The following is a 16,025-nucleotide window of genomic DNA, read 5'->3' on the forward strand; positions in this document are numbered from 1 at the left end:
ATCTACAGTTTTAATTTTGTGAACAGCTGTTTGTTTACATAAGCACATTGGTGACTACTCTGATGTAATCGTGTGAATTGTACATCCTTTCTTATTCACGTATTGCCTAAAACTGTTAATGATATATTAGCTAGGCTAGAGCAGAGCAAAAAATAAAATAAATAAAAAAATGAAACAAACAAAAACAAAATGAGCTATGAGCTAATTAACGTTGACTAGAGCCAAGCGGCATCACTATAGACTCTGAGATGTTTAACAACGAAAAAAAGGACAACTTCACAGTTATTAATAACCCGTATCACGTGCGCACTCACACACACACGTCACCGGTTTTGAAGAACTCGAGCCATCGTCCAATTGGAGTTCATCGTCACGTGATAGGCGCTACAGTTGCATAATTTATCGCGCAGCTGGTTTCAGCAAATAAACATAGAAATGAACTTTCTTGTTTTTTTCTCTACTTAATCGAAAACCGGAGTTTTTGTCCTGAAAAGTTTAGGGCACAGAGCGTTTACTGGCAAACTTGCTTTCTTGAAACACATCACTACCGGAGTCTTTGTATCACTACACCTGATATGTGTCCATACCACTAAGTGGCAACGAGTACAGCGCACAGTGAGAGAAATTCTGTGGCTATTGAGCACCCCGGATCTGCCAATGGCGGGTCGTCGTCTTGGCAGAGAAATCCTGAAAACAGGCAGCGTCTTCGATCTCCATTCTTATGGAGACAAAACCGAGAGGAGTCATTTTACAATTAAGGATGTTGACTACGGAAATTGTTGCTTGTGTATGTACATACGCTCACACTTCACGAGGTCGTGTGAGGGGGCTTTAGTTGTCACTTGCCTTCGAACACAGAATCCGCGCTCCCGTATCCGCTTGAGCGATCGTCGGGTCCGGGACCTAAATTTTGGGTCTGCCTTTTGATGAGGGAAATGCTGTTGACGGTGTAGGGGAGGTTGGCGAACACCATCCGCTCTTCGTAGTCGTATTCGCACAGGATTTTGTTTTCGTGTAGATAGAAGCGGTCGCCCACGCAGAACCTAAAAAGAAACAAAATTTATTTTGGTGATTCTACTGGAATAGTTAATCTACATTTTAAAAATTTTAACAATATAATGCTAAGAAAAACAATAAACGTATATAAACTGTACACCTACTCGCACTATAACAGTTATACTTCATAATTGGGTTGTCACTATTGCAACAACAGGGTACCTACCCATCCATGGTATCCGACGAGAAGCGTTTCATATTCGAGGTAGTGCATTACCCGTGCATAATTAAACTCCTTCGTACTTTTAGCCAAGAAATATCTTTTAAATGAGAGTTAATATTTGGATTGCGCATCTGTGTTACGCATGCGCTATAAAAATCGAAAACAAAAGCATAAAAAGTATTTATTCGTTCGTTTCAGACTACTTCGGGTAAAAACGAGTATTTTATTTGTTACAAAGCGAGTTTAGAAGCGCGACAACAAGCGATTCTCATTGAAATTTTACTTTCTGAAGTTTATTGAAAATATATCGGATTACCATTTCTCTTAACTCATTCATATTGTTACGAATCACTTATTTGTAAAACTCACTCAGCCGATTTCTTTATTTTTTTTCTCCTTGGTTGCGGTCTGGGACTGTTGTTGCAGGTAACAGGAGAAGTCCTACCAACCATCTTTAAAGAGTCAGTGTTGCCGCTTCTCAGAGACAGCTGAAGAATTAGCATTAAAAGCCCATTTCTTACATTAGAGTCTTGGTGTGTATTCCAAAACAATGAAGAAGGCGCCACTCACTTGTGTCATTTGCAATGCAGATTTGCGAGGTTTGATATGTGCTACCAGAAGGATAAGACTTTGTAGCCATCCAAGCTATTGTTATAATTATTTATAAGATACTTCGCCCTTATTCTTTATCACCTGTCCAATCAACTCTCCGTTCATCCCCTTCTCCCTTAACTTCTCTTTCTCTCTCTAGTAATGCTATTCACCATTGAAGTTTAGCATTTGAGAATATGATTACACTTGTGCTGCGTCATATTTCACGCGGGTGACGTCACAGTACACTTCGAACATGTCCGCTTTCATCCATCATATTTTTTTCCGTTCTGCTGCGCATTTTTATTTCTATGGCTACTATAGCTGAAGATGCCTAAGACCGAGAGACAGATGGTGAAATTTCGCCTTTACTTTTAAATCCGTATTCTTAAGAGTGTGCTTCTGGCTGTTTCTTTTTTTTTTAAATTTAAACTCATTTTTAACACAAGAGGACGCCACCGTACATTGACAGATCCAACAATGATTCCATACCGTTAGGAATGGATGGCATGTGGCGTAGCCACTTAGCCGGTAAAGGGGCTAAAAAGATCGGGTGCTGTTAAAGTAAGTGCAAGTCTCGTGCAGTGACACGCTCCTGTCCACGTACAGAATAATATTTAAACTTCCCCTTCTTTTATCTTTGCATATTGTATGATTTAATCAATGTACTCACCAAGGCTTTCCTCACGAGACCAATTTTTCGTTTGCAGTTAGGATTTCGAGCGCTGTGAGTACGTGCCAAACGTGAAGAAATCAGATTGTCTGACACTTTTGGGTGAAAAAGAGCCCTTTCCGATGAGTCGATGATCACCTTTATTATTTAAACGCTTAAATGAGAACATTTAACCTTCTGTCTATTTACACTGCAGTCCGTGAATTTTCGATAGGCTTCGAAATTGCTCTTTCGTGGATTACAGCTAATTAACTGCGCAAAGTAATTCTATTTGATATCTGTTGTTTAACTGCCCTCCCGGGTCGTTAGATGACAAAAGATACTTTCTCCTCGTCTTAAGTAACATAATTAACTGAAATGCATTTCGATAATTTAAATTTCATTCGTAAGTAAACGAAGAACTTAACAAACGTTTTTATTTACAGAAAAAAAGAAGAAAAAAAGATTATTCTGCGCGTGTTTAACAAAAGAAAACATCCGCTTTTCCCTCGTGTATTTCTAATACCAACTATTATTAGAACTCTGTTGCTATAGTAGTGTACCGGTACTACCGGGAAAATTCCTGGGATTTTTTTTCCCCAGGATTGTTTTTTCACACCCTAAGTGTTCTTTCATAAAAAAGGGAGGGGGGAGGAGTCGTTCTGGGAACAGTGACGTTGTTGTTCTGAGATAGAAATAATGCCGTCTTATAGTTCAAGTGTGATTGAAGTCTGGAAAGACGATTCTAAGGCAGCTGTGAGTTCTAACTGGGAGACAGATAAATTAAAATTATTCTACCAAGCAGCAGCGATTTCTGGTAAAATTGTTTCGTTTATTTAAAGGCTTTTTTTGTTTTTTAATAGTCTAAATAGGTTCAGCTTTCGTTCAGATACGGTTAGTTTGAGTACTCTGCAAGAATGGATGAAACCAAATGAGCGCTCTGTTTCTCACTGATCCATTGGGAATGCCAGTGGATCAGAGTCACAGACGCATTGGTTGTTAAAGAGCACTCGGTTAATTTTAATGTATAGAAGAAATAAAACTTCACTATTTTCTGATCCAGAGTGAGAGGAAGAGAGAAAACGGGTGGAGAGATAGACAGGAAAAAAAAAATGAAGAGATGAGAGAGGAGAGATAGACGGAGAAAAAGAACAGAGAAAGATAGAGGGAGAAAAACAGAAGAGGAAGAGAGGGATAAATAGGGAGAAAGAGGAAGCGAGTGGAAGAAAAATGGGAAGCTTTCTTTTAATGTATAGAACAAATAAAACGTCACTATTCTGCGATGCAGAGAGGGGAGGGAGAGGTAGAGAGAGAACGGGTGGAAAGAGAGAAATGAAGTAGAAGAAAGATAGAGGGAGAAAGAGGAAGTGAGAAAGTTACAATGAGAAAAATAGAAGAAGAGAGAAATAGGAGAAAGATGGATAATCAGGAAGAGAGAATGAGACAGTAACACAGAGATGGAAAGATAAAGGGGGATAGAGAAAGATAGAGGAAGAGAGATAGAAAGAGGGCCGAAAAAGAGAGGGGGAAGAAAGAGAGAGCGAGTGGAAGAGTGAGAAGGTAGGGAGGAAGAGACAGGGAAGGATTGAGTGATAGGGGACGGTGGGAGTGAGAGAAAAAAGAGGGGCGAAAAGAGAGAAGACAGGGGGAAGAAAAAGAGAGCGAGTGGAAGAGAGAGAGAGAAGAAGAGGGAGGGAGGGATGGAGACAGTGAGGAAGGGAGAAGGCAGGGGGAAGAAAAAGAGAGCGAGTGGAAGAGACAAAGGGGAGGGAGGAAGATACAGGGAAGGATTGAGAGATAGGAGACGGTGGGAGCGAGACAGAGTGAGAGGAAGAGATGGAGAGAAAGAGAGAGAAAAAGAGTGAGTGGATGGGGTTGAGAGACAGGGAAGGAGAGAGAAAGAGAGGGATGGAGGGAGGGTGAGAGCGAGACAGAGTGAGAAAAAGAGACTGGGGTTAGAGAGTTGGAGCACGGGGAAGATTACAATGTCATTTGCACTGAGCTGCGGCGGAAGCCATTGGCGAGCACGCTGGTTTAGCAAGTAGTTAGTCCTGGTGCTGCTCAGCGTTACCTACATTGTGCCATCAAAAGTGTTTGTTATTAATGTTGAGAGACTGCAACGTCTGTGCTCTGTAAGTCGCTCTCGGTCGCCCAGACAATACGCTCGGATGTGGGCAAACATACTTCGAGGAAGGTAAACAAACAAACCCCGTAATTAATGGCGGACGGTCGTGAAACGCGACTAATTGCCTGCTTAAAATTCCGGGTCATAATAGTTCGTGTCCCGTCTAATTAACCTTCATTAGGCCTAACAAGAGGGTCTCTATGTGCCCGGCCGTCGAAGATGTTGTCCGACTTGCCCCAATACACTTCTACATATAATACATCCTTGGTGAGCTCATTAAGCCTAATTAGGCTTAACAGGCTCCCGTTCGAAGCCTGATTGCCTGGCCATCGCCTCTTTAACCCTCCCGCCACCAGGCTATAACTCTTCATGAAGCTGCTGATTAGACCTAATTGGAAGTATCTAACAGACTAGCCGGGAAGTGGAAAACTCTCCTTTCATGAAACACAGGCGCGTTTGTACACACACACGCACACACGTCTCTGGGATTCGGGATAATTAGACCTAAAGGGTTTCGTCGTTCGACGTTGAATCTCACTACCGCCAATTGAGTACGAGTGGTGTTTGTCAGTGATCAGGCAGGAATTGCATGAATACGGTCCGTGCATCCCGACCACACTAATGACTATTGCCCCGGTGTCGTTTATAGAAGGTAATTACCGTTAGCCGGGGGAGTACCAGTAGGACCTCTTAATTGTGTCTTCCACTTCCAAGTCTCATTTGTGTGTCAGCTTTGCGAACTGAAGAACTTCCAAGTTAGTCGCGCGCTCTCTTCTCCACCCTCCCTCCTTCATTGTCTTTTTTTGCGTGTCCAAGTGGCGATGCCACGAGAATTTCAGAGATTTTATGGATGTTTATAATTGGGTTCTGCTGATGGTTTCAATCAGCAGATTTATTAGCATCTTGGAACGAAGCAAACCGTTGGAATCCTCTCGTGATAATGAACACGCCGTGTACCAGCAGCAGCAGGCGTTATACCAGTAAATGCTGAACTGCTTAAACTGTTAAATGGGCCAAAATCCAATTCCGATGTCAGCTTCATTTGAAGATATTATGCGGCATTCTTTGTTTTTATTCTATCCCTTTTTCTTCCTGTAACGGATCCCTTTACTGTCCATCTCTCCCTTCTACAGAGTGCCAGTTATGTCATGAACAATCTCTCTGGGGCACAGGAATTTTTTAGGGCCCCCAAACTACAGACGTTGAACGCACACTGAGATGATCATTTCATCTTCCCCTGTATTCGGTGAGTCAAGTGAATAAGAGCCCTCGCTACTTGGAATTTTTATGGCCTTTTCTCGCAAGGTGGCTGAGTTAGTCAGTCTCTGGCGGAGATCGCGGAGCATTCCTTCTCGGAAACTGATTTTACATCCAGAAGAACAAAACAAAAAAAGACTATACAATGCAGACAGTTTAGACAAAGTACATTCTCATGGCCTTAGTCACCTTGGTACAAAATCCGATAGCAGCTCAAATAAATGTAATTCATAGTCAAACGATTTAAAACTTATTTCGTTAACTTTGTTACTCTTCATTACCATTAATAGATAGTATGAATCAGAGCTGTGCTACTCAATTCTTCATCACTTCCAAAGACCATGAATCAGCAGAAAGTATTTGCCAGATGGCAAATAGCACAATCCGAGAATTTGAGAGCTACCTGGATTGCATCGGGCTCCGTATTAATGCACAGAAGTCTGCCCAAATGACCATAAGTTACAAGCAGAATAAAAATGACATCTCAATCTCTGTGAACGGGTCTAGTGTGGAAAAAGTGCACTCTCACCTGGACCTGGGTCTTAAGTGGGATGACAGACTCACCTTTGCTCAACACTTCGCCCATATGAAGACAAAAATATTCGCCGCTTTATGGGCTACTAGGCAGGAACTGGTAGGAATTAGGGATCCTCAGCTAGCGACCAAGTACATTTTAATGTGTGTCCTGCCAATTGCAATGTATGCCTCGCAAATCTGGTCTTCAGCTCCAGATTCACATTATAAGTCCGTCCTTGGGATCGAGTACTGGTTCTTGCGATGGCTTAACAGAGTTGCTGGCCACCCTTTTACTATCTCAAGGGCCATTCTCTACTCAAACCTTAACATCACACCCTGGATGCAGCGGACAATTAACAGGAACATACACACTCTCACACAAATGCTCACAGGCAGAGTGGATGCTCCAGTCCTGGATAATATTCTAGTTAAACCGCGTGCCACTGCTAGACGTTGCGGAGAACTAAATAATCCACTGCGTTCAGTCCTGAACAATCTTAGTAGCCTGCAAAGATTCTTCCCATCAAATGCAGCGAGAATATTTAACTCACTACAGATAGATGCCGAAAAACTGTGTGAGGATGCAACATACCGGAAAGAGATCTTCCAGGATTCGTACAGACTTACTGAAATATGAATCGGCTGCAAAGTACTAAAGAATTGTGAATAAAAGTGAAGCTTTCTGCTTTAAGAACAATAATCTGTTGACTGTAAAAATATACCTTCTGTAACAGTTATGTTAATATGTAAGTTATATGTGCTGTATAATGTATGTACAGAATCATTAATGTGTAAATACTGTATATATTAAACATAAAATGTGTATATAATATTTCGGGACGAGACTACGTGTTCAGTATATGTAACCCACTGCACGTAGTATCTCGTACCCTGATATGTACTTAGCACCCTCCTGGCACTTTGCCGTCCCGGGGTGGTTTCCTTATGGAAATAAACAGATAATAATAATAATAATAATAATAATAATATGTTCTAAATTGATAATAATATTAGTAAAATAATAAGAGGAGTATACCTCAATATAGTGCGTAGAACCCTTCCGTATGATACCCTCCAGAAATAAAAACGAAAAAATCGGCAAACTTACCGGTACATTAGAGTAAAAAATAAATAATTAAATAATCAATTTAACACAATACAAATCAATTTAAAACAATTAAAAATTAAAAATCAAATTAACGCAATTAAAAGAGTCAAACGAAAATATTCAAAACGATTTTCCTTCCTTACCTTCTGGAGGGAAGGTAAGGAAGGAAGGGTTCATACGGAAGGGTTCTACGCACTATATTGAGGTATACTCCTCTTATTATTTTACTAATATTACCATTAATAATAATGCATATGGCACTGTGGAAGTGTGCTATCATTTCTTTTAATCCACTCTTGCGTTTTAAGGATCAATAAAATAGAATCAGCCAAATTTTCAGTGAACGGGGGAGGGCGAAAAGTTCCAGTCTCGTTATTTTCGGAGGTAATTGCTCGGACGACTGTTCCGTTTGCCTTATCCGCAAAACGAGTTAATCTATTTGTAACCAGAGCATTTTAAAAAGCTGTAGAAGATGATTCAGATCTAAACGTAAAGGGATTAATGTGGTATTTTTAAATATTTTGAAATTTGATCATAAATCTTGTCTTTAGAACGCAGCTCTAAGTCAAAATTTTTTTTGTAAAATTCCAAAAGGATAAGATTATTAACTTAACGTGATGCCAATTAGCGATATCTATTAGAATTTTAATACGGAACATTGTGGATTATAAGAACTACTTGAGAATTAAAGCTGAACGAGCTAATTTTTATACCACCGTAGTCCTGCCTTAAGCTAGAATTGCGAGTCATTAACCTATTGCTTAACTTCAACTTACTGGGGGTTCCAGAGGGTAAACTGTTCACACCGTTGCTTACAGTGTACTAACTTTCTTCAGTTCTGGCTAATTGAGACACATTTTAGCCTAAGGGGCGGTTACTCGTGAAGAGAGGATTAGGACACGAAGAAAATAAATTCGCAATCTTCGATGCTAGCTAATTACTGGTTTATTTTTGAAAGCTTTAATTTTATTTTTCTTAGGAAGTTGATTTGAACAACATTCTTAGATTCTTTATTAGAACTACACCTTGATTGTTGTGCCACCTGGTTTCTACGAACTCATTTTAAAATTCCAGTGGTCAGCGAGTCCAGCGATGATGCTTCTGTTAGAACATTTTGGATCTCTATTAGACATTGAGGAAACTTCGGCTTTGAGTGTAGAAATTTTGTTTTGGGAACAAGAGGAAATTACCGAAAATTTGGAGAATATGGATGGATGAAGAGAGGATGATAGTACCCGATGTATAAGTTTATGTTGAAATTCTGATTGACATTTTGGTTCTTGGGAATAAATTTTTGGTGCACAATCTAATCGATCTTTAAAAAAAGAACAAAATTGTACTTTTGACATTTCATAGATATACTGATGCTAGCCTGAATCTGCAGCAATTTTTGGTCAAGGGTAACGGGTCTGTGGTTCCTCGCTCTTCGAATTCTTCAGTTCCAGCACCCTGTGATTTCTTCTTGTTCTAGGAACGAAAAATCGCAGGGAGTGCTGAAAGAGACAAACAAGGCTCAACAGAATTCGCTAGACTTGCTGTATAAAGTCTTAGGGGCTATTTTGAGAATATCCAGTAAGTGACATTTTTTCCCTCTTTTTGTTTAATACAATAGTGGAAGTTTTTGATCTCATCTCGTATATAATACAATACACACGACATAATTTGTTTCTGCAGCATGAAGGGACTTTGAAAATGAATACCACAAAGTTCATCGAACTGAAGGATGTGTTGTCACAGACTTTGTCGTGCCCATGGGGGCCTCTTATTATTTTCTGGATGCTTTGTTCATTGTTAAGACAATTAGTTATACTTGATACACAATTGATTTCATTTAGTCAGTCCACTGATCAAGCACAGGTTTATCCGTTATTCGAGTATAGTCTTTGTACCATTTGTCAGCACTGTTAATGTCCTATTAAAGAGATAACATCTGCTCTGTTGTAATTATGGCGATTTCTGCTCCAACATTTCGATGAATGTCTAAACCATTGTCTGGTACAATTCTTCTGTTCGTTTTGTCCAAACACGTCGTCTTAACTCAGAGGTACTGTGCGCCGTGTTTTACTCATGGATCAAATCGGGTTTATTTATGTATAACTCTGTGGGCTATTTAATCTATGCCTTATCGGAAATACGCAAACTAAATTATAATCGTTTATTATGCGTACCTTTTAGTCGGAATTCAATGTTAGGACCTACATAGCAGTTTGGATCTCCATGAAGATCCAATGAAGAAATCCATCCATGAAGAAAACAGTAACAAATTATTTCAAGAACTGAAGTCCATACTTGTTGATGTCAGTGTCCACATGCTAATGGCGGAGAGTTTTGCATATCACTGGCAGCGAACAGTGTCACATAAACCATTGCGCACAATCTCCTGGATCATTACTTTTCTATTAAAGTCTGTAAACATTTTTTAACCATGGAAACTACTTTTTTGAGACAGTGCCCCTTCAAGCTATATCCTCAACGTTTTTAAAACGCATGATAAAAGCACAACACCAAGATCAACAAGTAGCAGAACAATTGAGTTTGTAACAGAACTATTCTGGGACAAAGTGAGAAGTCTATAACCTTATGGATCTGACGTCACATATGGCAATCAGCCAGCAAACAAGCCATATGCTATAACTGGAGTCAGGTGTTTCTAAGTGGGGTCTGGCCATCACCTTGATCTTGTCTAATGTACATTAAACCGCACTCTACCCTTGTGCGAGACTTCTAAAGCTACATCTTTGAACACCCCAATAAATTATTCCTTTTCAATCCTTATAATGTTTTTGAATTTTCTATATTTAGAAAATTGAAGAATATAAAGGAGATTACTTGTACTGTTTATCTGTTACCTAGTGGCAATCTTCAGGGCCATAATTTAGCTTCAAGGGCTGTTGAAAAATCAAATCAGGTGCCGAGAGCTTGTTCTAAAATTGTGGGATTTGATTTGTGAGGTTATAGACGTTTAGACATTAACTACTCATTTGGAAAGTCTAGTTTCAGATTTATTTTGTCATTGGGGACTTTCCTCATGTTCTTTTCAGTCGGATCCGTAGTTAGATGCTTTTCAAAGTAGGATTTCCCACAACATATCTAGTTCTTTGGTCTTCTAATAACCTTATGATTTTCCTCTTCTTTCTAGGATCCCAATTTTGCTTATCCTATCACCAACTGAGAAAGTCCAGAAACATCGGTATTTCTGAATCTGCTTTAGGTTTTCTAATGCTGTTTTGATCTTTTTCTCAAGGATTAACAATTTGGAAATCTCACACCATAGTTAGCTACCTTCTGTAAATGCGATTATTGAGGGAACCCACGACATTCCGCTTGCCAAGCTCTCATAATAATAAAGTTATCAGTCTTAAGATTAGCTTTTTTGTCCTTGTTCTCCGAGAATGGATGAATTTGTTTTGCTAAAACAAAGACGACACGCTTCCAAGATGCATGTAGTCAACGGTTCCATGGTCATTGAGAATGTTTATTTTGAATAAACTTCCTTTGGTACACTATAATAGATAAGTTTGGAATTTGTTATATACTGAAGATAGAGAGAAAACATTTGTCCATTGCTGCTTTTTTCAAGTGAGCGAGTCCATTTCTGGTACTCAGTTCTGTTATCTGTTCGGGTAGTGTTTGTAGAGTGTGAAGAAGTTTAATGTTCCTCGTGTAGACCAGTTTGCTTTTTCCATATGACGATGTTTTGTTCTATTTGCTGTGATTGTCGATTTTTGAGTAATTTTACCGCTGAATTTTATGATAACCCAATGATTTAACTTGTGGAGAAATTACACCGATGGTACATCTCAACGGCGAGCTACATTTTGTGTACGCTCAGATACTACCAGCCCTCAGACAACCTTAATAGCTTTGGAGTTTGAAAAATCTACAAAAAGAAAGGAGAAAGAAATGGAAAGAATCACATAAAGATAACTCAGAGGTGGAACGGAGTAGCTGGATCCAAAGCTTCGATTTTTCTCTTTCCTTTTTCTAAAGTTTTCAAACTCTGGCGCAATTAGGGATTTAAAAGAACTGGGTGTTCCTTTTTTTCCTCATGATTTTGGTCATTCATTTGAAAAGGTCTAGATTTAAGTCCTGCCAATATCTGAAAGATATTCTTTAAGACCTTTTTAACCCAAAAGTTTGTAATCTTTTTAGTGGTGAAGTAGAGATTTTCCTTTGGCTACTCCTATTTGGGAATTTGACTGCTTCTTGTCAGCTTTATTCATGAAAATCATCTGTGTCGTTGGATTCTAATTATTACTCAAATTTGAAGGTTTTTAAGCTTATTCTCTTAAGCTGCTTTATTAGCATTAACTTCTCATGCCATTTTATCCTCCAATCATCCTTGCTTTACGTAGTTTGTGAACGGCCCCTTACAGTAAGCCAGTAGTTTTGGAATTCCGAATATTCCTGAAGGCATATTGGAATGCGAAGACGGGTTAATGCCGTATTGGAAAAGTTATAAAGTATTAATTACGTTAGAGGATGTCCGAAGAGCTTGAACACGTGCAATAACTTCAGTAGGCGGGTTAATGATGTGTAATTCTAAGTAGGGAGGTCTGGTCAATGTAAACTTCCCTTTTTGTTTTTTTATGCTCTTGTTGGATGGCTGAATACGTTGATAATGTTCTTCATTTAGCTGTTGAGTGACGGAATTGCTCAGCATTCCTAACATCTGCCACTAACCTATTCTGCAATTTCTTCTTTGGTTCTCAGCTGTATTTGTAACAGAATGCACTGAGTGGCCACTTTATTAGGTACACCCTTTTTCGTGAAATGGAGTGCTCCTTCAGCAACAGAGTCACTTGCTCGTACCATACGATATGAAGCAGGCGCAGGTATATAAAATAAAGAAGTAGGATATGTATTCCAGGAACACGAGAGCTAGTTCAAACTGCTGTGATGGCCTCCCAGTTACCAGATCTCAATCCAACTTAAACATCTGTTGGATAACGTGGAAAGAGATCGTTGGAGTGGGGGATCCTCAACTATCCAATATGCAACAACTGTGAAAGCTGTTGAGTCAGTTGACCACAGTCCCAGTGGCACGCTTTCCACATCCCATTGAGCCCATGCCATGAGAAATCCAAGTTTTTCTGAGGGCTAAAGGTGGATTTACTGGCTATTGGGATAAGTCTTTAGTTGGAAGGTCGTTGGTATAGGTGTAAAGAAGGTTAAGGCAATAAAATATTTATGATATAAGAAGTATTAATGTATATCGGTTAAGTTAATGTGGGTTGTAATGAATTGGAACCTTAACTGATGAGAGTAAGTTCATCATACTTATTATTAATATTTTTGAATTCGTGATGGAATAGTGGTTTCTTCACTTTTCAGTCCTTCTGAGAGGTCTGGTTAGTCCCTTCGGAAATCCATAGAATTCTTGGACTCTTCACACGTAGCTGTAGTTAGCCGATCTCATGCGGAGGGATTAGGGTTTCCCTATGAGTTATTTCGGATTTTTCTGCCCGAGCAACGTACAAATTGACCCAGAAACACCCCCATATAGAGACATATTAGATTGGCGCAACATAGTCTAAGAAGCTAATGCTCCGGAAAACCAATAGCAGTTATAATTTTCTTTTGATCGCTTCTGTAAAACTTCCTTGCAGACTCCAGTTGTACAACTGATCTTATATTGGTAAAAATTAATTATTATATGCAGTGCGCCAGTATTTTCCGCTTCTGGCAGTATTTCCCCAGCTGCATCCTTCTCCCCCAACCCCAAAATCATCGTTTTTTTGGGAGGAAAGATGTACGTCATAATCTGGGTCATTAGATCCTCTAAGGTGAATTGAATGTAAGGATCCCTATAGATACTCTTTTATTTAGTGGCAGAGCAATACTCCTTCTGTATACCTGCGTTCGGATGCTGTCACAGTCCCTGTTGTATTCTGCTGTTTGGGTTTAGGGAGCATCAGCGACTTGAGCCACATTGTACCATTGTGGATTATGCTTGTACAAACGTGTGCTCGCGAACCAATTTGTATGTTGTTATCCAGGATGAAAATCCCGAAATAACTTGGTGAGAGGGGCCCTTTGCCTGAGATCAGCTAACTACAGCCTCGATGATTGAAGTAGAACTATAGAAATTCCTCCAGCAGAGCCTTTCTGAATAGCATAGTAGCTTTTTTGTTAATTTTTATCACATTCATTTTAGCACAAAAAAAATTTCATATTATAGGTTCAGTTTCTTAGGTGGTGCTCAGTAGACAATAGGCAGCTCCGTAGGTGTTCATCCATGAGTTCTCCGTTGCATTCCACCCGTTAAATGCCAAGCATAATCATCCTTAAGGAAGGAGGAGGGGTTAGGATTTTCCCGCTGTTTTCATTCCATACAGAAACTGGCCTTAGAACACACGCAATCTGCAGACACTTTATCAATTGAGTCGCCTTGGCTCTAATCCAAAGAGTGCAACCTACGAAAGCCAATTTAACCAGCCTTCTCTGTAGCATTCTTATTATAGAAAGGATAAAATGTCATTCTAGTATTCTATAATTATCATTTGAAGATAATTATATTACCGCAGCGTGCGTCAGCAATTATTTTAAGTGACATCTGCTACACGCATCAAATAGCGCTGCTTGTTATGCGCATTCTCACCAATACTCTCTCTCACTCAATAAAATGATTATCGATACCAAATTTCTATTGGTGTAAATTGCGTAGTACCTAAGAGTAAAGTCTGAAGATAATATTGTATCTACAGGTATCAACAACACCTACCTGTGGTTGCACTGTTGACAGGCGAAACATTCAAGGTGGTAGACATTCCCTCGAGCCCTCATGACCATCTCAAAGGCTGGAATGGTTTTGTTGCATGCAGAACAGAGTCCTGTCGTCCCGAATAACCTAAATAAAGAATGAAATTTGCTATTAAAAACTTTTTTTTCTTTCTCAAAGAACTTAAGTTAATTTAATCGGTATATTTAATGAAAATAAACACTTTGGGCACATTTTCAAATAACTTCAAAAGGAGTAAAAACAAAAAAGTATTTATAACAAAATAATATGAGTTGATTTTATTGTTTTTTTTGCTGTATTTCTTGGTATTAAAAAAAAAATATACACTCGCGAAAAGTTTCCTTCATTTAAAAACGTCATAATTAGGATCCGTAATAGACATGAGATGGCGCCACATGTAACACATTAACCTATAGGTGTACACAATTTGGTTATTGGCCTTTAAGACGTTTTAAAATATTCGAAATTAGAAAGACAAACTTGATGGGAGCCCTTTATCGCACTTATTTATACCAAGAGTATCAGAAATTTGTTTAAAAACAAAGTTGGCAGCTTAAACGTGTCGAGATGCACTTACCAGTTCTTTATCAGAAGCATACCGTATTGAGTCGAGAATAGATGTGTTATAAAACAACACGAAAAGCTGGAAAATTTTTGAACTTTTGTATCTCGCTTACAATTTCCGTTTTATTTACTCCCTCCCGCCGAGTATTTCTATTTGTACACACGCACGCGCGCGCGTGTCACTTAAAGTCACTTCACCAGCGCAATTTCTTACCCGGGTAATTTATTATTACGTTTATTTCCTGGTTGTCTTATCTCGTTCCCACTCTGACTGTCTGTTGTGGAATTGCCGAGTTCATCAAGCCCCCCCTCCCCCCCGTGTTTGAATCCATCTGTTTGCCACTGGTGGGGGCGTTCAAGGGGAGGTGAAGAAGAGAGAGCTACATCACATTCCTCAAACACACACGCAGAAACACGTCTACGATGTATCGCCATTACCGCAGCGCGTGGACGGAATAAAATAAAACGGCTAATTTATGTTTTCAGTGAGGAAGGATACAGTGGGCATGATTAGGGGATCATTACGGTGCCATTTGGCGCACAGACACAAATTATACGAGACTTCTAATCGACTCTTTAAAGACCCGCATTTTTCTCCGAAGTAATTTACATGTGCGGGGTAGCGAGAAAGAAAAAAAAAAAAAAAAAAAAAACCCCGAACAAGATGAGCATATTTTATATCCCCGATAATCAGCCCCAACGAACGCTGAGAGTTAAGCAACTTCTAAATGAGGACCAGTTCGCGCCAATCTCTTCATCTTAACGACAATAGCCTCATTACAGGGCACGGTGTCTTCGTCGTTGAAGAACGCAAAAGGAGACGCCGTGGCCACACATTACGACCACTCCACGTCATAGAGACCTCTAGCGATAAGTCCTCAGTCCTAATCTCTCATGGAAATGAGCCAATTAGCGCTGGCTGTCGCTAGACTATTAGATCATATTACACCAATTAATTAGAAGGACAGGGCCAACTTCGTAATGATGGCTGCAGCAATAATGGCGCCAACAGCTGTCATTCTCTTCCGCGTGCTACTCCGACACCCCGTCATTATGTGTCGCCAACGTGTCAAAGATGGAGGGGGGGGGGGCAGGGAAGTAGAAGAGATCGTCGAAGACCGTTTCTGAAAGAACAATCCAGAAGGTTGCAGAGAGAGAGAAAAGGTGGAGGTAGGTTAGTAATTCTTATTGACAGCTGGAAGCGTTTATAGTTCTCATAATCAAAGCAATTTCCCGGCATGCATGAGAGGT

General features: G+C 39.6%; 1 protein-coding gene across 1 annotated transcript in view; it reads right to left on the bottom strand.

The window, feature by feature from the left end:
* Positions 1–200: 200 nt before the first annotated feature.
* The window catches only part of LOC150077450 (LIM domain only protein 3-like), a 155,589-nt gene continuing 139,764 nt past the window's right edge, over positions 201–16,025 (bottom strand). The window contains exons 4-5 of the mRNA XM_090386826.1: positions 14,193–14,318; positions 201–1,043 (exon numbers count right to left, since the gene is read on the bottom strand). Coding sequence (XP_090242952.1) covers positions 839–1,043; positions 14,193–14,318 — 331 coding nt within the window. The 3' untranslated portion in view covers positions 201–838. The remainder of the gene's footprint in view (positions 1,044–14,192; positions 14,319–16,025) is intronic.

The sequence above is a fragment of the Mastigoproctus giganteus genome, chromosome 12 (assembly GCF_048544385.1).
Source record: "Mastigoproctus giganteus isolate SK-2022 chromosome 12, ASM4854438v1, whole genome shotgun sequence".
Lineage (NCBI taxonomy): Eukaryota > Metazoa > Arthropoda > Arachnida > Uropygi > Thelyphonidae > Mastigoproctus > Mastigoproctus giganteus.